This window comes from Phyllopteryx taeniolatus, chromosome 23 (genome assembly GCF_024500385.1).
Source record: "Phyllopteryx taeniolatus isolate TA_2022b chromosome 23, UOR_Ptae_1.2, whole genome shotgun sequence".
NCBI lineage: Eukaryota > Metazoa > Chordata > Actinopteri > Syngnathiformes > Syngnathidae > Phyllopteryx > Phyllopteryx taeniolatus.
In genome coordinates, this window is record NC_084524.1 from 5,501,688 (window position 1) to 5,529,156 (window position 27,469).

The 27,469-nt window shown below is 41.7% G+C and overlaps 4 protein-coding genes across 13 annotated transcripts; 3 read left to right on the top strand and 1 right to left on the bottom strand.

Moving 5' to 3' along the window:
* LOC133472971 (phospholipid scramblase 2-like) lies at positions 1-5,009 on the top strand. Of its 4 annotated transcripts, none has more exons than XM_061764590.1 (8): positions 1-154; positions 490-572; positions 705-979; positions 1,512-1,554; positions 1,635-1,855; positions 2,817-2,978; positions 3,563-3,724; positions 3,811-5,009. In XM_061764590.1, exons 2-8 carry the CDS (start codon positions 554-556, stop codon positions 3,868-3,870), a joined length of 942 nt encoding a protein of 313 aa, XP_061620574.1. In that variant the 5' UTR covers positions 1-154; positions 490-553; the 3' UTR covers positions 3,871-5,009. The 4 variants fall into 4 exon arrangements, with proteins under 4 accessions (XP_061620574.1, XP_061620576.1, XP_061620575.1 ...); XM_061764592.1 differs by having other exon boundaries at positions 2-154; positions 490-560; XM_061764591.1 differs by having other exon boundaries at positions 15-154; positions 494-572.
* A 103-nt stretch (positions 5,010-5,112) lies between these two features.
* Positions 5,113-12,115, bottom strand: tnk1 (tyrosine kinase, non-receptor, 1). Its single transcript, XM_061764537.1, has 13 exons — positions 12,011-12,115; positions 11,758-11,911; positions 11,011-11,181; positions 10,587-10,657; positions 10,328-10,501; positions 9,066-9,496; positions 8,496-8,622; positions 8,181-8,422; positions 7,889-8,104; positions 7,719-7,783; positions 6,919-7,349; positions 6,182-6,277; positions 5,113-5,565 (listed from the first exon to the last, which is right to left on the bottom strand). Exons 3-13 carry the CDS (start codon positions 11,165-11,167, stop codon positions 5,389-5,391), a joined length of 2,187 nt encoding a protein of 728 aa, XP_061620521.1. The 5' UTR covers positions 11,168-11,181; positions 11,758-11,911; positions 12,011-12,115; the 3' UTR covers positions 5,113-5,388.
* A 582-nt stretch (positions 12,116-12,697) lies between these two features.
* On the top strand, positions 12,698-23,766 carry trmt44 (tRNA methyltransferase 44 homolog). Of its 7 annotated transcripts, none has more exons than XR_009786927.1 (12): positions 13,559-14,193; positions 14,453-14,570; positions 14,698-14,917; positions 15,793-15,861; positions 15,951-16,058; positions 16,659-16,730; positions 16,883-16,989; positions 17,495-17,678; positions 18,621-18,952; positions 19,624-19,740; positions 20,617-20,872; positions 23,629-23,766. XR_009786927.1 is itself a non-coding variant. In XM_061764543.1 (12 exons), exons 1-11 carry the CDS (start codon positions 13,887-13,889, stop codon positions 20,859-20,861), a joined length of 1,854 nt encoding a protein of 617 aa, XP_061620527.1. In that variant the 5' UTR covers positions 13,562-13,886; the 3' UTR covers positions 20,862-20,872; positions 23,629-23,766. The 7 variants fall into 7 exon arrangements, 5 of the variants coding, with proteins under 5 accessions (XP_061620530.1, XP_061620529.1, XP_061620528.1 ...); XR_009786926.1 differs by lacking the exon at positions 23,629-23,766 and adding an exon at positions 22,331-22,790; XM_061764543.1 differs by having other exon boundaries at positions 13,562-14,193; positions 18,621-18,927.
* Positions 22,934-26,731, top strand: gpr78b (G protein-coupled receptor 78b). The gene is made up of 3 exons (XM_061764586.1): positions 22,934-24,192; positions 24,958-25,071; positions 25,179-26,731. Exons 1-3 carry the CDS (start codon positions 23,531-23,533, stop codon positions 25,414-25,416), a joined length of 1,014 nt encoding a protein of 337 aa, XP_061620570.1. The 5' UTR covers positions 22,934-23,530; the 3' UTR covers positions 25,417-26,731.
* Positions 26,732-27,469: the final 738 nt, after the last annotated feature.

Genomic DNA, 27,469 nt, shown 5'->3' on the forward strand with positions numbered 1-27,469 from the left:
GCCCCCCCCTAAAAAAAAAAAAAAAAAGGGTGCGGGGAGGAGCCGTCAAGACGGTTACGAAGAAATTAAATAGCATTCATTGACAACCAAACGTCTCGAGTGTGGACTTTAAAGTTGTTCCTGTTGATTGGAGGACCACAAACTAACCAAACAGGTGAACTTTTTGTTGTTTTGTTGCTTCATAGACGACACGCTTGTTTTTTGTTTTGTTTTTTTTATTACGAGGAGACGAGTCGTGAAGGACTGACGTGGGGGGAAAAAGCATCCATGTTGTTTCCAGGCTTTCAAATACTTTCGTTGAGAGCCCAAAATGTCGTCGTTGAACCTCATTTCAGAGATAATCACACGAACCGCACCCAGCCTCAACGCTTTTCAAAATATCACTCCAAGCGCTACAAATTGAAATGTTTTCTTAAATTATTATTTCTTTTCACCTTATTTTGTTCATTGTGTTTCAACCCTGGTGCTCTACTTCCATTTGTTTCCCAGGAAGAAGGAACAGGAAGTTCAGGAAGCGGTAGCCGGAAGTGCACAGAAGCCACAACCAATCATCATGTCCGGTCAGTTCCCAAGTAAATCTTTGGTTTGTCCTTTTACTTTCACGCGATTAAACAAGATTTTTTTACATTTTTCTGTCGCAATGTAATCGTCGGTGCTTGGAAAGTTCCGTCAGCGCCATAAATTTCCCCTGACTGTTTTGCCAGGTTACACCCAGCAGGGGCCTTACCTGACCCATCACGGGGGCCAATCAGTGGCCCCTTATCCCGCGTTTCAGGGCGGCTACGGGGACCCCGGTCAAGCCCCAGCTCTAGGCTTCAACGTGGACTACAACCAAGGTCCACCTCCTGTCATGTTTCAACCGGGACTGATGGGGGAGGCCCCCCCTTACGGCGGGTCGCCCAGGGCGGCGGCCCCCGCTGCGGCCCCGTCTGCAGTGGTTCCCATCGGGGTCCCGCCAGGACTTGAATACCTCACTCAGGTAACTCCTCAATTCTTTAGTGTTTTAGTTTGTGCTTTACTTTTATCAATATTTTTGCTTGCATCTAACTGTAAACATTGGAGTGTATATATGTACGTTTATATACCTACAATTTGTATGTGTGTATATTCATGTGTACAGTATATGTATATCTGTATAATAATAAATAACCTGTGCCTGTACAAATTATAATCTACCTGGGGGAAAAAAACCCTAAAAAAAAACCTGTAACAAAAATATTCCTGTAAGAAAGAAAAGAAAATGATAGATGCAAACATGTACATGTAAAAAAAATACCTCTTAAAATAAAAACGGGTATTTTTTTTTGATATTGTGAATTACAGTTGTGTTTTTGTCATATCATCAAAAGTTGTATCTGCTGCTGCGTTCTGACCTTTGAGCAACCTGTTATGCAGGATTGTATAAAAGGCAACATTTTTATGGGTGTTTTTCGCAGTCAGGGGAAACAAAGCAACAACACTCATTTGCATTGCAAAAAGGAATTTGACTAATTGTTTTATTTCCGTTTTAGATTGACCAGATTCTGATTCACCAGAAAGTGGAGCTTCTCGAAGGTTAGTAGCCTGATGTCCCCACCCCCACCTCGCTGCTAAAAAAGCGCGCGCACAATCGCTAACCGATTGGCGTTTCTCAGCGTTCATCGGCTTCGAGACCAACAACCAGTACGAGATCAAGAACAGTCTGGGCCAGAAGATCTACAAGGCCAAGGAGAAGAACGACTGCTGCACCAGGAACTGCTGCGGCTCGCTGCGCAGCTTCGACATGAAGATTAAGGACAACACCGACCGCGAGGTCATTCGCCTCATCAGGCCCTTACGCTGTGTGTCCTGCTGGTGTCCGTGCTGCCTGCAGGAGGTCAGTATTAATGTTTTTTTTTTATTTTTGTCTCATCAGATTCCAGCCTGTGTGTTTTTTTTTTTTGTTTTTGTTTTTTTTTTCCCTCCATTTTGGTTTTTAATTTTTTCCCATTTTTTTTTTCTTTTTTAGCCAATATTTGTTTCATTTTATAATTTTGTTACAATATATTTAACTTACTTTAATTTCCATTTCACTTTTTCATTTTGTTTTCAAATTTATTTCCATATTTCATTTTTTTCAAAATGTTTTATTTTTTAATTTTTTTGTTCTCTGTTGGGGGAGTGGGGAAAAACCCCAAAACACTCATTGGCACATTAGCGCTCTGGCCCGGCCCCTATAAGATAAGAAGATAAGATAAGAACCGATACCACCAAAAGAAAGAAGAATTGTATCGTAAGAGTATCCTCTCTTCTCTCACCAGGAAATACATAGTTTATTCCTAGCTTTTTCCGCTCTTAAGTAATCAGCGGCAGACTATGGGTTGGTTTCTCCAAAAACGCTGATTTCTGACCAAAAAGTGGAGAAAACGAGAATGTCAGCGTTTTTTTTTTTTGTTTTTTTTTTGGGTGGGTGGTTTGACGTGTCTTTAGGGACTTGGATTGGTGCGTTGCGATTAGACTTTTGTTGGTATGTTATGATGGCACCTGCGGTGATGCTCGGGTGTCTCTAATTGGTCAAATATTTGTGACTTGGTTTGACTTTTTTTTTTTTTTTGTCCTCTACTCACGCGGCGTTCCTCTCCTCTCACTGTGCGCCTTTTGTTTGTGCTGCTAACTGGAACCGCGTGCCCTCCCTTATGTTTGCTCACATGGTGCCGGCCGGACTGCTGCTTGCGTGTACGTGACCGCGCATATAGCAGACAGCAAAATAAATGGCGTTATTTGTTGCGATAGGAATGAATGTGTACGAACTGAATAATAGCATGTAGTGCTGCGCTAACTGTGTGACTGCACTCCAGATGGAGGTCCAGGCGCCACCAGGCACGACGGTGGGCTTCGTCAAACAGGACTGGCACCCTTTCGTGCCCCGCTTCTCCATCCAGGGGCCCAACAAAGAGACCCTGATGAAGCTGGAGGGGCCCTGCTTCGCCTGCAACTGCTGCGGCGACGTCAACTTTGAGGTGAGCCAAACAAAACGGCAAGAAGCACCTTGGCGCCGAAGGAACGCCACCACGCGGAGGCTTTGTCCTGGAAGAAAAACACAATGTGTTTCGACTTTTTCTCTGGGGGAAAAAAGGGCTTGTTACTCAGCAAAAGCCAAAATTATTCTTGAGATTTGTATTTGTTTTATTTTATTAAATTGAACCTTACGACTTAAAAAACACTATTTTCCTAAAATCATTAATTTTTTTCCCCCAACATTTTTTTGCTCAAGATTAGGCTTTTTTGTTACAATTTTGCGCTTTTTTTCTTCTAGAAACTATACAACTGTGTTGTCATATGGTTGTGACTTTTTGGGGCAGGGGAAATGCACCCTTTTTCTTGTTATGATTGTGACTTTTTCTCTCCCAAAAAACTGGCGAGGTTGAATACAACTTTCCCTCTTAATATTTCCAAGAGTAAATAAGGCTTAATTCTTCAAAAAGTTTAACTATTTTTTTTTTGTTAATAAAACAACCCCTGATTGGCTTTTTTATTTAAAAAAAAAACAAAAAAACTTTTTGTTTTTGTGTTTTTGTCTTTTCTTCTCTCATACGACTGTAAGCTGAGAGGCAAAGACGGCGGCGAGCCAATCGGCCGCATCAGCAAGCAGTGGAGCGGCCTCTTGAAGGAAGTCTTCACCGACACGGACAACTTCGGCATCCAGTTCCCTCTGGACATGGACGTGAAAATGAAAGCCGTCCTCCTGGGCACCTGCTTCCTCATCGTACGTTTGGCTCCTCCTCCTCTTCTTGCGTTCGTTCAAAATTACATCATTCAGCGTTTCCTTTTTCTTTTTTCCCATTTTCCCAGGATTTCATGTTCTTCGAGAAGGTGGGCGAGGCCAACCAGCGCAGCACGGTCTTCTCTTAAGACAGGAAATGAATAGTCAAGCAGAGAATTTCTTTTGGATTTTCCGTCCGCCAACCACTTACCACTCCAGTAGGAAGTTTTTCTTTACATGTTGGTTCAAATATTACTGCATTATTTGTTATTTAGTCCACATGTCAAACAAGCAGGGTTTCCCAAATGCAACGTGTGCCAGACATTAATAAAGGCTACACATAAAACACATTCATTTGGGATATTAGAGTAAGAAAGTCTTTTTTTTTTTTTTTTTTCCCCGGAAATATCAAATTCTATTCATAAGAGAAAAAGTAGTCATGAGAAAAAAGGTGATATCCCCCCCCCCCCCGACCAAATGTCCTTTTTTTTTTTTTTTTTTTTTCCCCCCCCCAAGAAAAAGTCAAAATGTTACAAGAATTAAGCTAGATTTTTTTCCCCAGGAATATCCAAGCCTAATCATAAAAGAACCAAGGAGGGAAAAAATATATATATTTGACCCCAAAAGTCATAATTTGGCGAGAGGCATATTCTTTCAAGATAAAAGTCGTGGTCACACTATCTTTCGAGAGAGATTTGTATTTCTTAAGAGAATAATGTCTGAATTTTAGCAGAAGTTGCAATCTGACAAGAAGCTCTTTTTCCTCATTCAGAGTTCAACTTTTTTTTTCCTTTTGTAAAAAAAATGTTTTTCCCCCCGTAAAAAAAATTGCAACTTTACTCTACCTCGAAAAACAATTCCCCCCCCCAAAAAATATTATTTCTTCATTTTGGGAAGCCCTGCATTACACGACAGACTCCATATGCTGAATTTGATTCCAACAGGTGACATTCTTATCGAATGTCATATAGTATTGGCTGTATGGAGCGAGTCTGTCCAAATGTGTACATAATTGTAAAAAGTGTATTTACCATTGGATTTGGTTCCACTTAACTAGTGCCAGTCATCCAACAAACCCAATCCCGCATTTCTGCCTTCCACTCAAGTGCCTGATTGTTTTACCACATGACCTAAAGCATGTTTATGCTACCTCTGCTCCAACCCAGTCCCTTTTCTACATCCCGTTTCAACACACATTTTTAATCCATATGAATATATTAGATACAATTTAAACACTGTGTACTACAACACTGTCATATATATATATATATTAAAGCTTTTGCTGCTACAGTGTCACAAGCTTTTTATGTATTCTTTATATATAATAAGGGATATATATACTGAGAAGTATGCCATCATTTTACCAGGTTGTATTTTTTTTAATGAGGAAAAAACATTGTAATCTCTTGGGAAGAATGTCCGATATTTTTTGTTAATTTTTTTTTGTAAAGGTCGTAATCTCCTGGGAATAAGTGTGATTTATTATTTTTTAAACCAAACTTTTAGTCATAAATATCACAGATGCTGCACATTATCATAAATCAATTTATTCAACAGAATATACACAGGAAATATGAACATGTGGCAGGCCAATAGTAATATATTATATAAAAATAAGATTTAAAAAAAAGCGTCAAACTGAGTGTCTTTTTAAAAGTAACGCCGTTCTACATGCGTCTGTCGCCACCGGGCAGCGCTCGGTCCCTCTCTCCAGAAGCGGGGCGGTCGTCGCGCGACCAGCGGATCAGGTAGCGGCTGGCTAGCTGCAGGTTCCACTGGTACCTGGTCAGGATCCTCAGGCAGTCCTCCCTGGAGCACAGACTCAGCGAGTAGAGCTGCTCCAACTGGGGAGGACGGTATTCAACATTTTTGTTATTGTTACTATCGTCAACTGCGGCAAATCGGTCAAATTCACATGCGGCGAGAAAGACCTCGTCGTGGGCTTTCATTTGAGGTGTTAGTCCATAGGGTTTGACGTTTTGAAAAATTAACGAGAATAACGTAAATATACCCCCCAAAAAAATCGTACTCGTACGAGATAATAATAAATAATAAAGAGATTTTCTTTTTTTTATCGTGGGGAGAATTGTAATCTTTCTAGAAAAAGTCATAGTCTTGAACTAATGTAATTTCATGCAAAGAAAAAAAAAAGTCTTATGTTGTGAATAATTTTTAGGAGAAAAAAAGGTTTAATCTTGCGAGAGGAAAGCAATTTAGGAAAAAAATGTTGCGAGTGGACGTGAACAGGCTTTGTTTATGGGGAAAAACGTTGGAATTTTTCGAAAAAATTATGAGGTGCTTGGACAAGAAATTGTGGGCGAATGATGTATTTTTGTGAAATCGTAATCTTTTGAGGGGAAAAAGGTTTCAGGGGAAAAAAAAAGTTTGAATCTTCAGAGTTAAAAAAAATGGAAATGTTATGAGAATAAAGGTGGGGGGGGGGAAAGTGTGATTTCTCGCCTTTAGCTGCTGCTCGGCTCGCAGCGGGTTCCATTCATTGCGCTGCAGGGCGCCGTGAGCCTCCTCGAGGGTCACCCCGTGCACGGCGTCCATCACCTAAACACAACACAGCGCGGCGCGGTTTACGATGGGCTCAACGGAAACGGCGAGATTCTAGGACGCGCTCGGGCACCAGACTGTCGTAATTCTGCGAGAGACAGTCGTAATCTTGCAGTAAGTGTTGATTTTTTTTTTTTTTTTTTTTTTTTTTTTTTTTATTTGACGAAAAAAAATAATTGTAATCTTACGGGAAATATGTTTTAGAGAAAAAAAGTCGTAAATGGTAACGTTACAAGAAATATGTATTTGAGGGAAAAAAGTGATCTTACTTGACAAAGTCTTAATCTTAAGAGAAATATGCATTTATTGGAGAAATAAAATGTAATGTCACGAGAAAAAGTGGTAATATTACGAGAAATATGTATTGGAGGAAAAAAAAAGTCCTAATCCCGAGAAAGTCTTCATCATACATGAAATATCATTTTTTATTTTTAAACAAAAAAGTTGAACTCTTTGGAGAAAAATGACCATTTTACAAGGAATGCATATGTAAGAAATAAGATGTGATGTTAAGAGAAAATATTTAGGTTTTTTTTTTAAAGAGACAGAAATGTTTGAACCGTTATCTTATGGAAGGTCTTCATCTCACGATAAATATGAATTTATCGGAGGAAAAAAAAGTAGTAATGTTGCGAAACCTGCGAGATGAGGCTGTCCCTGGCGAAGTGCACGGGAGACGGCTTCTCCCTTTCGCGAGGCCGCTCTCTTCCGTCTCCGGGCTTGTCCAGCTGAGGGGTGGAACGCGCCAGCTGGGACATTTTGGTTAGGTTGGCATCCCCCGGAGGCGGAGGCGGCTGCTGCGGGGTGGTGCGGGGGGCCGGCGGCGACGGAGGCCAGGGGAAGCCCGGGATCGGGTGCATGGTGGGCCTCCTCTGCGGCTTCCGGTTGGAGCGCTTGAGGTTGGGCGGCGGCGGGCGAGGAGGCGGCAGGACGCTGGCCTCGCTGAGGCGCCGCTGGTCCTGCTGCACCACCACGCTGCGGGCCACCATCCCCGGGGCCGCCGCCCTGCCCTGGGGGGCCGCCCGTGACGGGTGCCCGCTCAACACCGACTCCAGGCTTCGAGAAATACCTGCGGATGGGAGCGATCAAAACGTACGCCGCTACAAGCCTGCCGTCTAACGGTTCGTCAACTTCGCCCTTTGCCCACCCCTTCAGGGGACTATAATGTAATTTATTGAGAAAGAAGTTGCAATCCGATGAGAAAAGATGAAGTCATGTTCTTACATGAAAGTTGTAATCTTATGAAAATATTTATCAGAGGAAAAAAGTTACGAGAAAAAGCCACCATTTTACGAGAAATATAATTCCTTCTTTATGAAAAATATGTATTCATTCGAGAAAAAAATTCTCGTGGTGTTAGTTATCGTTAAGTTAATTGATTGGACGACACCCCCGGCGCTGAACGGCGCTCTGGCCTCTATTTGAGCGAATGCGGTACCTGACATTTGGAACAGATTGGACGCCTCCGTCTCCCTGGTCGACGCTTGCCTCCAGCAGCCGTTTCTGCACACAGCACAAGAGTAAGTAAGTACCTGCCTCAGCTCACAGAAGGGCTGAACGCCCGCTCCCCTCAATAAAGACGAGCCCCGACGTGTCGTGGCGACTGACTCGTCCAGGTTCTCTGGCGATCCCCAGCAACGATCGGGATGGATGTCCCCGTGCGCGGCGTGGTGCAGGCTGCCCTTCACCGGGGCTGAGATCAAATCGGGGACGGGGTTGGCGACGGCCGCCGCGCCAGGAGGGGGCGGCACGATGACGCTCGGAGGGAACCAGCCTACGCTGAGCGTCCTCTGGTTCTGTCCTCGCCACTCGCTGAGCTCCAGGCTGCACGGCGGAGATCGGACGAGATCGGTCACATCCACGCGCGGCTTTATAGGCCCGCCTTCTTTTCGTTCTTTACCCATGCTCGACGACGGTCACGAGGTCCCCGGGCGCTAGCGCCAGTTTCCTGGGTTCTGCAAATTCCCTGGCGGACTGCACCTCCATGGGTTTGGCCTCGGTCACCAGAGCGATGAGCTGCGCGAAGTTGGGCCGTTCGGCCGGGTTGCACGCCCAGCACTTCCTCATGACGGCGTACAGCTCTTGGGGCGAGTCGGGCGGCTTCTCCAGGCGCTCGCCCTCCCGCTCCACGCGCCACAGGATCTGGAACCGGCACGTACGTTCAGCGGGCGCCGAGCAGGGAGCGGACGTTCCGACAAAGCGGGCGTCCTCTTACCTGTCTCCCCGATAGACCGAACCACGGCTCTTCGCAGTATGTGAACATTTCCCACAGGGTGACGCCGAACATCCACACGTCGGACGAATGCGAGAAGGAGCCCACACGGAGACTCTCCGGAGCACACCTGAGGGGCAGAAAAAAAGAGAGGGAAAAAACATGGAAGAATTCGGTTAAGTTAACTTCAAAAATAGGTTGATACAAAATGTATTGCAGACACACGCATTGTTGGGCCAGTGAAAAATATTGACAAAAACGACAGAGGCGGCGTCTGTAAGTGATTTTAAGACACTGTTAGATGTTTAATGTACATACAAGTCAGAGTGAGCTGAATGGTAGTTAGCGTTTTTTGAATTAAAATGACTTTGCATGCTAATGCTAATCGCGATTGCTAACCATTTAGCATTGGTTCATTTTGTTGTCTCAAATTCTGTACAAATTCTTATTTTTTCTCTCTCACATTTTGATGTAATAGTCGCTAGGATAATCGATTCTCAATAGATTCGATAGTGACAGCCCTGATTGTGCTAACCAAGTTCCGTGTCCATACTAGAGCGAAAGAGTCCTCACCAGGCGAAGGGAATCCGCCTATGCGCCGACATGACGTAGTGGTCGGCCTCATGCCTCAGGCCCCTCATGAGTCCGAAGTCGCAGATCTTCACCATCTCCCTGGACGCCAGCAGGACGTTCCTGGCCGCCAGGTCCCTGTGGATGAAGCGGCGCGTCTCCAGGTAGTCCATGCCCGCCGCGATCTGGCCGGCGAACAGCCACAGGCGCGCCAGCGGGTACTCGAACTGACGCAAGCGCAGCGTGTCGTACACCGAGCCCAGCTGGGCCAGCTCGGTCACCATTTTGAGGGGCTGCGTGAGGACCACGCCGTAAAGTCGGATGATGTGCGTGTGGTCCAGCGACTGCATGGTGGTCACTTCTTGCAAAAAGTCCGTTAAAGTGTCCGCCTGGTGGGACATGCTGCTACGGAGGGATTTCACCGCCACAGGCAGCTGCAAAAGGCAGCAATCACAAAAATACATTCATTTTTATTTGACTTTGCATTGTAATATTCTTGATTCCGTTTTCCCAAAAATATTTTGTAATAATTGTAATTTGTATTCGAACATTTTTCTATTTTGGGTGTTATTTCACAATGTATAATTTTTTTTACATTTTCTTGATTGAATTTTATTTAATAAATTAAAATTTGTATTTTTTAAATATTTTTCTTTGTTTGTGTATGTATTTTTTAAATTATTTAATATTTTACTTTGTGTTGCCATGTTTTTTTATGGCACCATTTTATTACGTATAACCTTTGATTGTCATTTTATTATTTTAAAATTAGTATTGAATTTGTTTTCAACTTATTTAGTTATTTATTATTATTGTCCATATTTTATTATTTACTTTCATTTTCTTTTGTATAGTTTAAATATATTTTTTTTATTTAATAGTGTCTCATTGAATGTTTTTAAATCTGTTCTGTATTTTATTTTAGCTTTATCTCAGCACACATGTTTTTTATTTTTCTCATTTATTTTACTTTGTTTTATGCATCTTTTTTTAAAATGTTTTTATTACTGCGGTATTTTCGTATAACGTGTGTATTTTGTATATCATATTTCGGATTTCTTCTCAGTGTGTGTTGTTGGTTTTTTTTTGTGCGTCCTGATGGATTATTTTATTATTATTTTCATTGTGTGATTTATTTTTTTTTTTTAAATCAAATGCCCCCCTAAACATGAAAACCAAATTGAGTCCTGCCAACTCTCAAGTCCCTTGAGTGTTTCGATGCAATGTCGACGTGCTCATTTGAGTCGGGTTTGTATTTGTCTTACGACTCTTCCGGAGTGCGTGTGCCACTCTCCCTTCTTCACCACCCCGAAGGAACCGGAGCCCAACTTCTCGCCCAGAACCAGCTCGCTGTCCTGGATGAGGCTGGGGAGGGCCCGGCTTCCGCCTTCCGGGCCAAGCTCCCCCACGCCGCCGTCGGGACCGCGACCGCTCTGCCCCTGCGTGCGAGGACATCGCGGCAGATGAGGCGTATCCGCCGTGAGTACGCTCGCGTTTGTTTTTCGCGTGCACTTTGGTTCGTACCTTGGGCACCCCCGAGCGCCAGCTTCGGGATGTCTTGTGGCGTTTTAGTGCATCCCATAATCTTCTTTGTGCTTCATCAAAAAACACCAAATATCGATATTGTGATATCGACAGCAGTATCGGTTTACTCGCATCAAATAGTCCTGCTGCCTGATGAAATTTGAAAACCAAGTATGTGCAGTATGTGCAGTTGCCATGGCAATGTAACTGTCAATACTGGGTTTTCAGTGGAATGTTGACACTGTATTATACGATAGGAGGGGTGGGGCATAATATTGCTATCGATGGCGAATGTCTGTTGTTCTGAAAAATAAATATCCGCCGTGCGGATATTTTGCAACCGAACATTCTCGGTTTTGCTTGGGCAAGCAGCGATATTTGATGCTGGGAAACTGACACGGCTCGCGACGACGATCGGGCTCACCGGGTTTGCTGATACCGATCTGCTCCAGGTCGGACTCCTTGACGTAGGCGAAGTGCTCGACGCGCGTGATGTTGAGGCCGTCGCGGACGCGCAGGTAGAACTTGTCCAGCTGCACGTCGGCCAGGAGTTGATACAGCCATTGCGTGTCCTGGTCCATCGGCAGCCTGCGCTCTGACCACAACCAGGCAGTCGGTGGACAAAATTAGACGGTTCACAAGAGATTTCAGCATGATCCTGATGACTAATTTGTTTTTGTTTTCCCACTTCATTTTGCTGTTAAGTGTAATCCGTGATTTTGTTTACATTTCCGGTCAGAGATCGTGACTACCTCACTCAAAATAACCGATACAAATTTTCCTAGAAGTTTCGGTACAATCCTGCTAACGAACAGAGGGCGATCCAAACAATACGACGTCTGTATGTATTCGGATGTTGCTGCGTTTGGAAACGCTCTTGACAAGAGCAAGGAAGAATTTTGGAGGTTCAAACTCAGACCCTCAGAACTGCGAGGCGGGGTGTGCTAAACACTACCCCGGAATTATCAACGTTAGAAAAAATATATGTATAAAATAAGTACACCTATATTTTGATGACACATGGACTGCAGGATTTTCTCATGATAATAAAAAGTCATTGACAATGGGCATAGCAGTGTAATTGAGGTGTTAGTAAGTGAATAGAAGAAAACGAAACACTATGGAAAAATATGTTTCAAAAGCTTTTGTGTGATATTAGTGTGAAACTTACTGTAAAGGACCAATGTTGTTTGACAGCTCCTTCTCACCCCCACACTCGCACCTTTTTCACGCCAGGTCGTGACGAGCCACCCATGGCGGCCACAAATCTTCGCTGCCTCCCCGGTATGTCCTCGAAAAGGGCGTCACAGTCCCACAAGTTTCACCTTTTCATAACCACAAAAAAAAAAAAAAAAAAAAAAAAAAAACTACGATGAAATGTCATTTGGAGCTCGTTCGGTTAGACTGAGACTCGAGGAACGTACCTGTCTGTGAAGTTGGGGAAGAAGAAGAAAAAAAAAAAGTTTTTAATTTGTTCATTTCCGGGACAGGGCACGCCCTTTTCCGGTTATGTCGCACCTGAATCGGCACCTACGTCACGTGTTTTTAAAAAATTATTATTTATTTATTTATTTAAATACTTTCTTTTTAAATAGTAAAAAAATAAATAATTGTTCTCATATTGCTGGGATTTTCTAATATTAAAACAAAAAATGACAAAAACACACGATCGTCAAAGAAACAAAATTATGGAGGGTTAAAGGTAGTAAAATAGGAATAATAAAATGCTCCTAGAAAAATAAACAATAACATTGCATATGCATTTAGCATTTTGGGGCTGGACTAGTATTATTTTATGATGGCAAATTATTACTACTACAGTCCATTAAAGTATGTCTCATTTAAAATATTAATTTATCGCATAATTTTAAATGACCCACCACTCCCAAATATTGTATTTAATCTTTATAATATAGCTTACTCATATAATATTTTACAGAATAGTGTGGAAAATTAACTTTATTTATGGAAAAATGTTTTAACTCAAAAACAAAAAAAAAAGGTAAAAATAAGTGTTGGGGTAGCTGCATCATTGCAGTCGTATTTCTAAGGTGCACTCCTGGTGAAAAGGTGTCGACAGAGTTTCTCCCACTTCAGGGCGGTAGTTGTCGAGCAGGTTGAACAGGAATGTTTTTTTTCCCCCCTGCAAGCCTCTGACGTGCCTGTTTGGATGTCGCGAGCCTGAACTTTGCCCTTCCTGCGACTGTCGCTCCTCCTCGCCTGGACTATATGACGTTTTTGTTGCTGTTTATAGTGGGTGGGTTGGGGGGGGGGCAATCATAAACATTTAACAATTGAGGGTGGAGATCCTACAGCCCGTGGGCTTCAAATGGCCAGCAAACGAGTGTCAATATTGCGCAACCCTGTTTTTCCACGACTGGGTGAGCAGTTTCTGGTTGGTCAGAGCAAGTTTCATCTCACCATCAAGTGTGGGAATTTCTTTTTCTCTTTTTTTTTTGGGTGACTGACTGGCTTGCTGGGGAATTTCAGTTGTTGTGTTCTCCGAGAAATATGATCGCCATTACCTAATTCTTGGATTAATTCTGCCAGAGGACTGGGTGGGGAACATTTTTCCTATCACAGACCATTGCAGACAGTCCAGTAAAAAGTTTACTTCGATACATAGTGCGAATTTTATTTAAAAAAATTAACAATAATGTTTCAATCTAAATAAATGAAGATAATTTTTTGTTTGTTTCTATGTGCCCTGCGATTGGCTGGCGACCGGGTGTACCCCGCCTCCCGCCCGAAGATGGCTCCAGCACGCCCGCGACCCGAGTGAGGAGCAATAAAGAAAATGCCAATGTGCACGTCTCGACTAATTCTAGGCGACAGCGCCCTCTTGTGGTAACAAGGTCGTTGTTTCGCAGCGAATATGCCCTCTTGTGGTAACAAAATGGCATATTCGCTGCGAAACAACGCCCTTATATCAAATTTTGATTTAAAATACACCCTGGCTTCTCTTTTGTATCACTTTATCTATCAATTACAATTTTGTCTAGGTTTATTTTCTTTTTAAATGAGTCCCCCCAATAGCGAGAGAAATCAACACCGTCCCCTTAAATCGTCGCATTAGATACGTCATCACAAAGCGACAGTAATTCTCCAGCACTGCACAAACTATGACATTTTGTGCTTTCAAGACGTTGTTTTCAGTTGTATTATCATTTATTATTATCATTTTTACCACAAATGAATAGTTAGTTATTGAATGAATGCTCCCATTTCTATGTTTATCGGCGTTTATATAGGGAAAACGAAGCCTAAACGCACATCCGTAGCGTCGCTGAAGCTCCAACGATGCCCAAAGTATTTGAAGTCAAATGTCCGGCGGAATGTCAAAACCTCCCCGGTGGCTTCTGGTCGGCCGTGGACGTTTGGATAAAAAAACCTCACGTGGTCAACAAGCGGCTGTGCGGCGTTCAGGTGACTGACTGTGAAGAAGAAGAAGAAGCGCTGCTGCGTTCGCTGCCCCAGTGGGACATGTTGGCTGTTTGTTGTCGTCCCCGCGGCACACACCAAACATGTCTGACCTCTCATGTCAGGACGTTTATCCCCAAAGTCAACATCTATGGGACACGCAAACAGAAAGAGCTTGTTGTTAAAGGTGACAGCTTCACGTCCACTTGTTGTCTTCCTGTTGACTTGTGCTCATGTACTCTTGTTTTCAGTCTGCTTTCATGGATGACGACAGAAATCTGAGAATGTTTACTGTTGAGATTTTGAAATCAGAGGATTCGGACAATTCAAAACGGGCTATCGATCGTCGAAACAGTTGTCGGTTATTTCTCAAATCGATTAGTTGTCGATGAATCGATTAATTTTAATACTCCGTGTTGTCATCTTTTTTTTTTGTTTTTGTGTAGACTTGGATGGACAGGAGGTGACGTTTGTTCCCTTCGAGCAGGCCGAAGCGGGCCAGGCGTCCGTGAAGAAGGACAACATTTACGCCATCAAGCTGTGCCTGCTCGACTCTGGCAGATGGTGAGCGGTCGCCGTGTTTTCCCTGCACTCAACTGCAGGCGGCGGGCTCTGATTTGAATTTTATAGAAGAAAGATTCAGACTTGTAATACTTGCCGCGCAGTAGTCTATGAACATCGTGGTCCCTAGGGCGCTGGAGCTGCACGTGCGGACGGCGGAGACGTGGCACTCGGACGGCGTGGCCTACCCCAAGCTTTCCTGGCTGTCGGGCAAACTGCTGCCCAAGCTGGTGCGCTGGGCCGCCGCGTGCAAGAGCGGCGGCTGGGCCGACACGTTGTCGTTGCTGCCCGTCGAGAAGTACAGCCTGGTGTACCAGCGGCTCAAGGACAAGTACAAGGCCATGGTCAAGGTCAGTGCTACTACAACGTGGGCCGGTTATCGGTTTGAAGGTATAATGCAGTTTTGAAAAGTGACAGTTTCAAAACTGCTTCAACCTTCTGTCAGTTGTTTTTTTGTTGTTGTTGTTGTTGTTTTAAATCATCAGTGCAGGCAAAGTCAGCTCTTTTTGCATTTTTTTCCTTCCCAGTGAACATGGATATTTAACTTCTAAAGCCGTCAGTGGCAGTGAATGTGTTTTAATGAAGAGCGACTGCTAAAAGAAGCAATGCAGAGGACCGTTATTTGTGTTTTGTTTTTTTTAACCCGATCCCCAAATTATTTGCATTTTTTTTCTGGGAAAATAAAACTATATTTTAAAGGTAATTATCGTAATTTCCCCCCCCCCCGCGACTAGAGAAAACCCATGAATAATTAACGCTCATTCAAATTACCATGAAAACAAACACAAAAAAATCCTGGGGAAAAATAAACCACGCAAATAAGCATTTACCCCACTGTACTTCCAAACCAATATCACATTTACGAACACCGACTCTACGTTACTCTTCGACAATTTCAAGATAACATAAAAATATTACTACAACGCTGTCTTGAAATGAGCGTATGCAACAAGCTACGCGCATAAGCGTGTTTACAGGTCGTGTAATAAATACAACTATATACTTGCTACCGCGGCAGCTAACATGCTAACTAGCACGGCTAACCTCAGCTTGTTTCCACTCCGACGTGACTTCGACGACAGAAGTAGCTACTAGTTTTCTGAGAAATAAGTACTTTTACTTTACTTTTACTACATTTTGATTTTATTTAGAAAAAAATATATATTTTTACACGTACTTATGTATCTACGGAAAAAGTTATTTATCCAAACACTGGTGTCTTTAGGTGTGGCCCGAGGTGACGGATCCGGAGAAGTTTGTTTACGAAGACGTCGCCATCGCCACCTATCTCCTGGTGGGTGCGTCTTTTTTTAAAATTCTTTTCCTTTTTTCCGCCGACTGGAATTTAGGATTAGCTCCGTTAACGCGAATCCGCCGCTTCAGGTGCTTTGGTCGGAGGAACGAGCGGAACGCAACGCGGAGGCCCGGCAGTCTTTCGTGGACCTGGGCTGTGGAAACGGACTCCTGGTGCACATACTCTCCAACGAAGGGGTGAGGCAGGGGACTTTGATTTTGATTATCATGTCGGCAATTGAGTCACGTTAAAATTGTTATTTTTTTGGTCACATTATGGCTTAATTCTCGGAAATGACGATGTTCTCCCAAAAAAATTATTCTCTTATTCCTTTACTTTCTTGTGTGTAGCATTTACTTTTTTTTCTTGTTTTCCTTACTCCTATTTTTTGCTTAGAAATGTATGAATTCTTACAGCATATAATTTATATATTCATGAAAATGTTTGTTGTGAATTTATTCTACTTCAATTCCAAATTCATTCTTTTAAAGTTAAGTTTTTTTTAACGTTATCATTTTTTTCTCATAAAATTGCTTTATTCTTGTTAAATAATAGTTCCCCCCACGATAACAACCTTATTCTCATGAAAGTTTTTTTTTTTTCCCCGACAATATTAGGATTTTTTTTTTCCTAATTAAATATGTCTTTTTTTTTCTGTAAAATTAGGACGGAGTTTACGATACATTTTTGGTGATATTCCGTCTTTAATCTGGTCAAATGACGTCATCGTGACAACAATTTGGCTTTATATTGTGATAACCAGGGCTTTTTGTTTTGTTTTGTTTTTGTTGTTGCAGCACCCCGGAAAGGGCATTGACGTTCGTAAAAGGAAAATCTGGGACATGTACGGCCCCGACACCATGCTGCAGGTGAGCTTTGCGCTTGCTGAGGCATGTTGTAACAGTAACTTCCCAGCACGTAGATCATTTTAGCTCGGCGCCGCAAAGTGTTGCACGGAACAGCTCAACGCTTTCCCTAATATCCAATTTCCTGTTGTGTGGCCGCCATTGCGCGTTTCCAGGAGCAAGCCATCACTCCCGGCGAGAGCTTCTTGTTCCCAGAGACGGACTGGCTGATCGGGAACCACTCGGACGAGCTGACACCGTGGATCCCCGTCATGGCGGCCAGGCGAGTCGTTAGGCTTTGGCTAGGCCACGCCCCCGGCAAACGCCGACCAGTCGAGCACCGGCCAATCGCGCTTGCTTCAAGATGTTTATGTGCCACTCCTAGTTGATGTTTACTGTAAAACCGACAAAGAAAGCAAAAGACAAAAAGTAACCATTGTATATATCAACACCAAAACCAAACCATAATTTAATCTCATGAAAGTCTGCTATCTTAATGCTAACTTGTAATGCAAAACGCTACAGACGGGCTAGTGGAAAATAGCATCGATAGTATTACTATTATATATTTTTTGTTTTTTTGCGGACTGGAGGAGTAAATTCAAATACCATCTTGGGCTCGGAATGAATTCAACTCAAGTCAAGTTACTGCTTTGTAAATATTTTTTTTAGCAGGCCCCGTCAGTTACTCGCTGATCAACGCTCTTGGCGGCAGGGGTTCAGCGCCAAATCCCTTTCCGCCTCAAAAAAGTGCGGGTGTACCGTATTAACATTTGTGCGGTTCGCAGGTCGTCCTACTCGTGCCGCTACTTCGTCCTGCCCTGTTGCTTCTTTGACTTTTTCGCCAAGTACCGGCGGCGGCACAGCCAAAAGTCTCAGTACAAGGAATACATCCAGTTCATCGGCGAAGTCAGTCGAGTCAGTGGCTTCCACACGCAGGAGGACTGCCTCAGGATTCCCTCCACCAAACGGGTACGCCGCAAAACTTCATTCATTCAAAATATGCTCAAAATTAAATCAACACATAGTGGGTATATCTGCATGCTTTCACTTGAAGCGACAAACATTAAAATGTTTTATTCTTTTGTCCATCCTGCAAATCAAGTAAAAAAATCAATATATGTATGCTTTAAAATATTTCACTCGTTTTTCAGTAAATGTTGAAAGTATTTTTTTTTTTTACTTTTATATAAAAATTAATCCTGATAACCAAGTAAGTTTTCAATACATTTTCCATTTCTAAAAAATGACTTAGATCTTTTTATTTATTAATTTATTTATTTTATAGTAAAAGATCATGGTTTAAAATGTTTATTCTTCTTTCATTCTTCAGTAAATTCTGCATGATTTTAAAAATATTTTTAAAACATGAATGAAAATGTTTTTCTTTGAATTAAGCTTTATAATTATAATATTAACTTTAATGAAGTGTTTTAAAATATATTTTTCCAGTGCATTCAAAGATATTTTTGTCGTATTTAGTAAACCTAATTAATTAAATCTGGATATTTAAATTATTTTTTTTGTAAAAACAAAAAAGAAAGTGTATTTAATTGTCTTTTTACAAGGAATAATATTTATAAATAAATGTAAAAAGTAATTATTTTGTTAAATTCAGTAAAGCTTATAATTAATTACAGTAATTAAAATGTTTTAAAAGTGCATTGAAAATAAACAATGGTTTTACATTTTTAAATTATTTTTAAAAATGCATTCAATTGTTTTTTTTAAATTATACTTTATTCAGTAAATGCTGATGAGTACATAACTATTTTAAGTGTCCTAATGTTTTTTGTCTTTCATTCAATATTAGTAATCAAGGAAACCTTAAAAAATGTGCATTCAAGTATTAATTTTTCTTTTAGTGAGTAAATCCTGTTAATCGAGTTTGTTAACTCATTGTTGGCCACGCAGGTGTGCCTGCTGGGCAGAAAGCGGACATACGAGGCGAGCGAGGAGGCCGGGGCGGAAGCGAGCCGAGCCGCTTACATCCAGAGCCGCCGCACCGCGCCCGAAAGCGACGTTGGCGGCGGCCGCGGCGGCGACGAAGGTCCCGGGGACGGCTGGGGATCCGGCTTCCGGCCTCGAGACCGCGTGGAGGCGGTGCGAAACTGCATGGCGCTCTCTCGGGACCTGGTGGACGGCGTGGTCCTGCGCGTGGCCGAGGCCCTTCTGGGAATGGCCGACGATCGCCGTTCTCCCGGCGACTGGAAACGAGGAGGTAACAAACAGCAAGCCGCTCCCAGGTGAAGTTGACTTTGAGCTAAACATAAAGCAAACACAATTACACGTTATGTTCGTCAAACAACTTTTCCTTTAAAACGCCTAATCTAGTTAAATGCACAATGGAAAACAACAATGACAGGCTAATGAAACTACCATCAGTGTTGCGCTATTTATTAACCTTAAAACTTCTTACTTCTAATTGAACACAGGTTTGAGGAACCCATGCATACATACACACATACACTAAAAGGCATATATTCTTTATCCTCTGCGAAAAACGACGAATGTTACTGCAACTTAGTTGTGAAGGTCTCCTTCTGTGTTTCATTATCAAAATTCCGCATTGTATGTATTACACCGCACCCTAGTGGCCAAGATGCGCACACCAGAATGAGCAGCACAATGCCCATTGAATTATCATGACACACAAACAGTTTAATGCTTTACATTCTTTTAAAATGATGTACTTGCTCCGTGTTTTCTGGAGCAATTTTTCTTTCCCCGACTTATTTCTCGTCACATTTAAAATATGCCTTCATTCTTGTAAAAATATTTTACTCACTTTGATTTGAAAATGCAACTTAATTATTGACTAACTTCTAACTTTTTTGCTAATCCCCCGTCCTTATTTTTGTAAATACGGCGACTCGGTGTTTGTTGCGAATTTTATATATTTATTTTTTCCTTTCAGGCAGCTTGTCCGTGGGCGAGGTGGCTGCGCTGCTGTGTCAGGACACCCTCAAGCAGCTCAAGAACGAGTGCGGCGGCCTGCAGACGCTCCTCAAGAACCACCACCAAGTTTTTCAAGGTACGCCCGATCTCTTCATCACATGGCTTGTCAAATTTCTCAACAATTTGCACTTGCTGGAACATTTGACATTTTCTTTTTTCCATGAAATTTTCATTCTTGTTCTTTTTTTTAAAATTTTTTTTTTTTACTTTTTTTAATTATTATTTTCTTGAAAAATTACCACTTTTTCGTGTAGAACTCATTCAATAAATATTAGTGGTGACCCTCTCCAAATAGTTTTTTCCCAATCAATTCAAATCAGTAATAATATTAATACTGAGGTTTACTTGTTCTTTAATAATGTATTTAATATTGTGGCGCACCCTCATGTTTAGTTTTAACACTGCGGCTTTAAAACGAATAAATGGCTGTTCAAAAAGATCTATTCATATACCTCATTACACTGTTAAATAATTTTTAAACTTTTACTATACCTATGTATAATACGTACTATTGACTTTTTAAGATTTTTTGGGGGGATGAGAAATTATGATAATCCACCTAATTCTTGTAATATTGTGCCTTTATTTCGCGTAAAAATTAAGATTTTTTTTCTTTTTGTGGGAGCACAAACCATTTCTCATCTTTTTGTAACAGGGTGACTTTATTGTAAAATAGTAAAATGTATTGAAAACAGAATGAATTATAAAAATAAAAACCTTTTTTTCTTTTCATCACCCGTACATTTTATGCAAAATCATGGTTTATTTGTTTTGAGAATTATACAAAATAACAGAAAAAAATTTAAAATTCAAATGTCTCTGAGAAAAATTGTGCAGAAGTCCACCTTAAAACTCATCCACTGCCATTGATGACTTTTTACGTCAAATATCCATGTTAACTGGGAGGGCTGATAGTGAATGAGTTTTAACAGCATTCCAATTTGTCTTTTAGTGGAAGGAGGACGCGTGCGCATCCGAGACTGGCGAGACGGGAAGCCGTGCGGAGCGTACGGCAAGAGGAGGGCGCCGATGTCCCCCGGTGCCCTGAAAACCCGACCGTGCTGGTTCGACCGCCACCACCCGCAAGGCTGCCCACTACTGGCTGAAAGGTGCACCTTCGCTCACGGACTGGACGAGCTGCGAGCGTCCACCGGACCTGCGAGGAAGAAGACAAACGAGCGCCTTCGAGCCCTGTAACTTCAAACTTTGTGAGCGCAGTCATTTCCGACTTTCTTTTTTTTCACAACATTGCCACCAATTTTTTTGTCCTTATAAAATTCCAGCTTTTCGCTTGCCATACCCTTTTATTCTCGGAACATTTTACATGAAAACACGACTTAATTGTTGCTTGCGGATGTTGTAAAATATTTTTTTTCTTGCAAAATTAAGACCCAGTATTATGACTTGTTTCGAAAATATACGTTTTCATATGCCTACAATTCCATCATTTATTCTTAGAATATACAAATGATCACTTAGTACTGCTACTTATTCAAATTGCTTTTTTTTTTACAAAATTATGACTTTTTTTCTTTTAATACTGAACTTAATTCATGTTTTGTTTTTTTTCTCTTGGAGAGCTACATATTTGTTATTGTAAAATTGTGACTTTTTAGTCATAAAAAAAAACATTTCTTTAAAAATTATGACTTTTATTTCCTTCTCATAACATGACAAAAAAGTCAGTATCGCAAGGACAACGACATATTTTTGCAAGCAAAGTGTCAATTTACGACACAGAAGTCACTTTTAGAATTAAAGAGTGGAGTTTTGCTTGAAAAAAAACCTTAAGTAAAAAAAAGTAAGTTGGCAAAAATTAAGTTATGATTTTACAAGATCAAAAAGGCAAAAGATAGAACAAAATTCAAAGTGTTACAAAAAAAATCTGAATTTTGTAAGAGAACTTTATGAGAAAATGTAAAAATTTTAAGACATTGCATTTTTACATGATATGGTTTCTTTTATGTTACAAGATTGAGTATTACAACAAAAAAAATTTCCGAGAAAAACGAAAAGTCACAATTTTACAAGAATAGTTGGATTTATTTGCAAGTAACGTACGAGAATTATTATTTTTATAATTACAACTAAAAAGCTTAACTTTCTGACAAAAAAGTCACAATATTACAGTTTGAAATTTGTAAGTAAATGCAACTTGGACAAAAAAAGTAGGACTTTTAGGAGGGGAAAAAAGTTACAATTTAGCAATTAAAAACTTACGTTTTTACTTTGATGTCGTAATTTTGCATTAAAAGCACGACATTGCGACAACTTTTTAAATTAAAATAAAGTGGTCATTTTACAAAAATTAAATTGTAATGTTAAAAAAAAAACAGTATTGTAAAAAAAAAAAAAAAAAAAAAGGCCATAATTTAGCAAGAATTGCCACTTTTTTTTGGGACAATTTTTTTTTATTTGTCATCTGTAATTTGTAATTAATCTTGGGAAAAATTGCAATTACTTCTCCCCTGCCCATTTCCGAGTCCGTTTGTCACGGCCGGTATTCCGCTATGGACTTCCCGCTGTTTTTGTTTTGCCGGTTTTTGGTGTGATGTACGTCACTAAAGGTCAGAAATCGTGGCGTTTTTCGTACAAACGAGCCTGGAAGACAAAGCGAAAGTTTTTTTGTTTTTTTTGTTTTTTCGTTTTTTTTTTTTTTGTTTAAGGCTGGACCAGCGGATGACACAATACGGAATCGACTGCGAGTGAAACCTTCTACTTCTCGTCGACCTCAAAAGACTCTCGGGAAAATCAATGAACGGGCAGGACATGGCCCACTGCGCCATGAATAAAACAGTAAAAGACTGCTTTCAAAACGGGCCTTTATGTGCTCTGTTTGTCAGTCGCTCCCCTTTAGGTCTGCACATGAAAGAGGGCATTCTGGGAACAAAGCCTGTCAGAGCCCCCCTCCCCACACACACACACACACTAATATTTTTTTTTTTTACTACTAACATGCGTTTTTATTCTCATTCATGGGGAATGGACTTCAATTCTTAAACTGCATATGTTGGTACTGAGGTGATATTTGCTGTACAGAATTTGAGATGGCTAAATGCTAAACGGTTAGCAATCGCGATTAGCATTAGCGTGCTAGCAATGACCCAAAAAAAAAAACGCTAACCATTCAGCTCACTCATACTTATCATGTCACATGCACATTACACATCTAACAGTGTCTTAAAAATCATGTACAGATGCTCCTTTGTCGGTTTTTGGCAAAGTTTATCATTGGCCCAACACTGCGTCCGTCTGCAATAAGTGTCCGTGCGAAACATGGGTTCCGGCAGCTTAAACAGTTCCGGGCAGAACTTCTATATTTTTGTTTGGTCCCAGCGGAGACCTTTGAGGGGAAAAATGTTTTGTGGACCTACTGTATATTTGAAGTCGACTTAGAACTAGCATCGTAAGCAATGTTCGCATGGCAACAAATTTAACAAGACCAAAATGACAAAACAACAAATTACAGCACAAGTGTTGATTAATTAGGAATTAATTAAAGCATGAGGCGCCACCTTTTGGTGCACTATTTGAGATTTTGAAAAGGTTAGACCAGGTTCATAATGCATAGTTAAATTTTTTAACACAAAAAAAACCCTTTTTCTTTTCTTTTTTTACACATTTGGACTTTCTTATGGAACATTAATGCCACCACTTCGATGGGTTGTTATATGAAGCGATATTGTCGAAATGGGGCACATTTGTCATAAGGTCAGCATGGTATTGATAGGCAGGTGCGCGCAGCGTAATAGGGCTGCGCGCGCCGTGGGGGTGGGGCGCTTCGTAAGCATGGTGTCGTCGCCCGCTTCAGCACGCCGGATAGCGCCCGAGCGCGGAGGAGCCCCCGGCGACCGGAGCGACCCGCGATGAACGCGGCCGAAGTGGCGTGCGCGGCGTACCTGGCGGCGCTGTCCGCGCTGTCTCTCGCATCCAACCTGTCGGTGCTGCTCTGCTTCGCCCGCAGCGCCGACATCCGCCGCCAAGTGGCCGGTGTGTTCACCGTCAACCTGTCCGTGAGCAACGTCCTGACGGCGGCGCTCCACATGCCCGCCACGGCGGCGGGCGTGGCGCGACGGCGCCAGCCCTTCGGCGAGCGCCCGTGCCGCGCCGTCGGCTTCCTGGAGATCTTCCTGACGGCCAACGCCACGCTGAGCGCGGCCGCCCTCAGCGTCGACCGCTGGGTCGCGGTGGTCTTTCCGCTGAGCTACTCCAGCAGGATGCGCCGGCGGGACGCCGCGGCGATGCTGTGCTACGCCTGGCTGCACTCGTTCACCTTCTCCCTGGCGGCGCTGCTCTTCTCGTGGCTGCGCTACAGCGACGCGTACGCGTCGTGCACCCTCCGGGCGGCGTCAGGCGACTCCCGGTTCGCCGCGTTCACGCTGCTCTTCCACGCCAGCAGCTTCGCCTTGCCGCTCCTCACGCTGTGCGTGGCCTACCTGAAGGTGCTGCGGGTGGCCCGCTTCCACTGCAAGAGGATCGACGTGATCACCGTGCAGACCCTCGTCCTGCTCGTCGACGTCCACCCGAGGTAGGTGCACACAGGACCCTCTGCACGACGTCTTTTTTGAATGGAGCTGGACTTGTTCACAGTATTATTCTTATAGTTAGTATGGACAAGATAAAACTTGTTTCTTCAGTTTCTACATTTGTTTCAACTAACACGATGACGACAGCAACAAAAAAGCTCATAAGTTTAAATTTAAGGGCGGATTTAGCCATTTTCTGACTAGAGTTTATATGCTACTATTATAATTGTAATTGTTATAATGATTATATTTCAATCTCAGTCAGCTAAAAACAAATAAATGGCATTTTGTATTTATATAATGATTATTAGTGGTAGGAGTAGTAGTAATAGTGCTTTTGTATATTTTTAGATTTCAGTTGCAAACAGCTGATTTTGAAAAATAAATACATTTGTTGTGTTTTGCATTTATTTGAGTTCCCATATTTTGTTTTTAGAAGCGGCGTAAATGATGTCATTTTTAATCATGTGCAACTGATGTACATGTTCAAATGAAGTAAATTCAAAATAATAATTATTATTATTCTTGTTTCAGTAGCAGTCAGATATATATTTTTTGTCATTTTACATATGTATTTTATTTTTATTATAGCCTATGTATACCGAGGATGCCGTTTTAACTTTCAGACATGCAAAAAAAAACAACATAAAATTTCTTTCTTTTGTATTCCTTTCTAGACAGTTATATTGTTCCGAAATGATTTTTTCTTTTTTTTTGACTTGATATACTGCAATAAAGTTGAACGTACTGCATCTTCGTGTCCTCAGCGTGAAGCGGAGATGTTTGGCCGAGCAGAAGAGGAGAAAGCAGCGAGCCGCCAAGAAGATCAGCATCTTCATCGGCTCCTTCATCATCTGCTTTGCCCCCTTGGTCTTCACAAGGTAAATAAGGTTCACTAACGACGACTTCGATTGGACTACATTGACCTTTTATGTTTTAAGGTCTTTAAAACAGCAGGCTCGCTTTTGTTCGGTTCCCCTCCCTGCAGGTTGGCCGAGCTTCTTCCTTTTGTGGACGTGGACCGCCGCTGGGGGCTGGTCAGTAAGTGCCTGACGTACAGCAAGGCGGCGTGCGATCCCTTCGCCTACTGCCTCACGCGGCAGCAGTACAAGAAGGTCCTGGCTGACGTGGCCGACCGGCTGCTCCGCCGCAAGCCGTACCCGTCGTCCGGCCACGACAGCTCTGTGGGCACGGAGAACGATTTCTGTCTCCAGAGGATCGGCTGAACAAAGACGTTCTTTGGTTTGGTTTTGAAGTTTCGAACTCCTCGATAACATCGATATTTGACTTCTAAAGCCGTCAATGGCAGTGAATGTGTTTAAGGGCCTGCCAAAATTAAGTGCCATACTTTTTTTCACACCCCGAGGAGCGGGGCTTTGCATGAACGTCTTTCCTCAGCAGTCAGTGTGGCTAGTGGTTTCCCAGAGTGACTAGCCACTCAGCATTTTAACTAGCCACAATTTTGTTGTTGGATTGCAACCCTTTTCAATGTAAATGACCCCTGTGCACACCCAGAACGAGACGACATCAACGTTTTAACGCTACAAGAACCACCACACGTCAGACTTCGGAGTCTGAACAACCACACAGACTTTGGTGAATCGCTTTTAAACTAAAAACTTGAATAGGATAGAAAAAGGAATTACCCGCATTTTAGCTTTCCACTTCAGCTGTACAATCAATTGATCCGCCCACAGCAATAGACATCAATCTGCCCGCATTTGGATAGTTAGCGGGCGTTAATGTCAAGCCCCGCCTCGGAGCATATCAACTGCTGCTAATGCTAACTGGAACTTTATCGGTGAAAAAAAACATTGATTGTGATTGTTTTGTCAAAATTAAATGCCAAACCCTTCATAATAACACCGTTAGTAGGACATAATTGGTTGCTAATGCTAGATGCTAATCCTAAAGCAATTTACTGGAACTCAGATAAAAAAGCCGACTCGTTGTACAGTACAGTCGTTGGCTGGCTTTTGAGTCCCCGTTTGCCGACAAGGATGCTAAAGCTAAACTTCTTGTAAAAACCTTTTCGGGAAGAACTCTTTCTATGGACGTTTACACGATGTCGTATTCTTGGGGTGGACAGTAAACCATCACCGTGGCCTTCTTGTGAACGTTGTAGAACAGAACAAACTAGTTACGTCTCTAAATGATGCAGTGAAAGGTGTGGTAGCTAATCAGTTGCACTCCGCTGAGTAAGATACAGTCAATGCCTAACTAAAGATAAAGCGCTGTTTGTGACGGTGAATAGGAAAGTAGTACTTGCTATTTTTTTACAAGTTGTCAGTGTCCTTGCACTTTTTTTTTTTTAATCATCTATCATTTTAAGGTATTGTTGTCAGATGAGTTTGTCATGGAAAAAAGTGTTAAAAGTGTTTTGGGGTCATAGTTTATAAAGCACTGGTGACCAAGGTCTAGCCCGTGGGCCATTTGCGGCCCGCTGCATGTTCATCGTAATCAAATGAAATGTGATCTGCATCAAATTTTATTTTTTAATTGTAAAATTGTAATTGTAAAATAAATTTCAATATTACAAGATATCACTATTTTCAGTTTTAATTTGTCTAAGGGAATGCGGGCTCTCATGGTAGACTCGCTGCCAAAGTCAAGTTCGCTTGTATTTAACTTAGGTACAATACATTTGTATGTCATCTTTTAGAACAGTTTCTTTTAAAACATATATTTAGGTACAATTTTGATTTGGCATTGTGTGGCATTTGAAATGAATTCAAACATTTAACTACACTTTTTTTTATTTGCCTATATTCAAGCGGTGTTCATGTTCAAACTGCATAATGTTACAGTGGATTACAATAATAATAAATACAAATCAAATCTGGTTCATTTTTGGTGAACATTTCGGCTTACTACGCTACAGTATTTCAATGTTGGTCACGTTGGTGCTACTTGGAAAGCTCAGAATTTTTTGCAGTGGTACTTGCTGTAAAATGATTGACAACCACTGTCAAAACTTGCATTTTTTTTTTGGAATAACCCAAATTTAAATACCATATTTAATACTAGTAACTTTTTACTTTGAAGAAAAAATTCTAGTGTATTTAAAACAACCACATGACTTTGCCTTGAATTCCGCTAGCTAAATGCTAACACACAATGGGAAACAACATAGACGGGCTAACGAATAGGATCGGTGTCAAAGTGTCATAACCGTTTAAGAAACAGATATTTAAACACAAATAGTGTAATGTAGACAGACAATATAAAAATACCCACAGGCATATATTCTTTATCCTCTCCAAAGAACGAATATTTTTG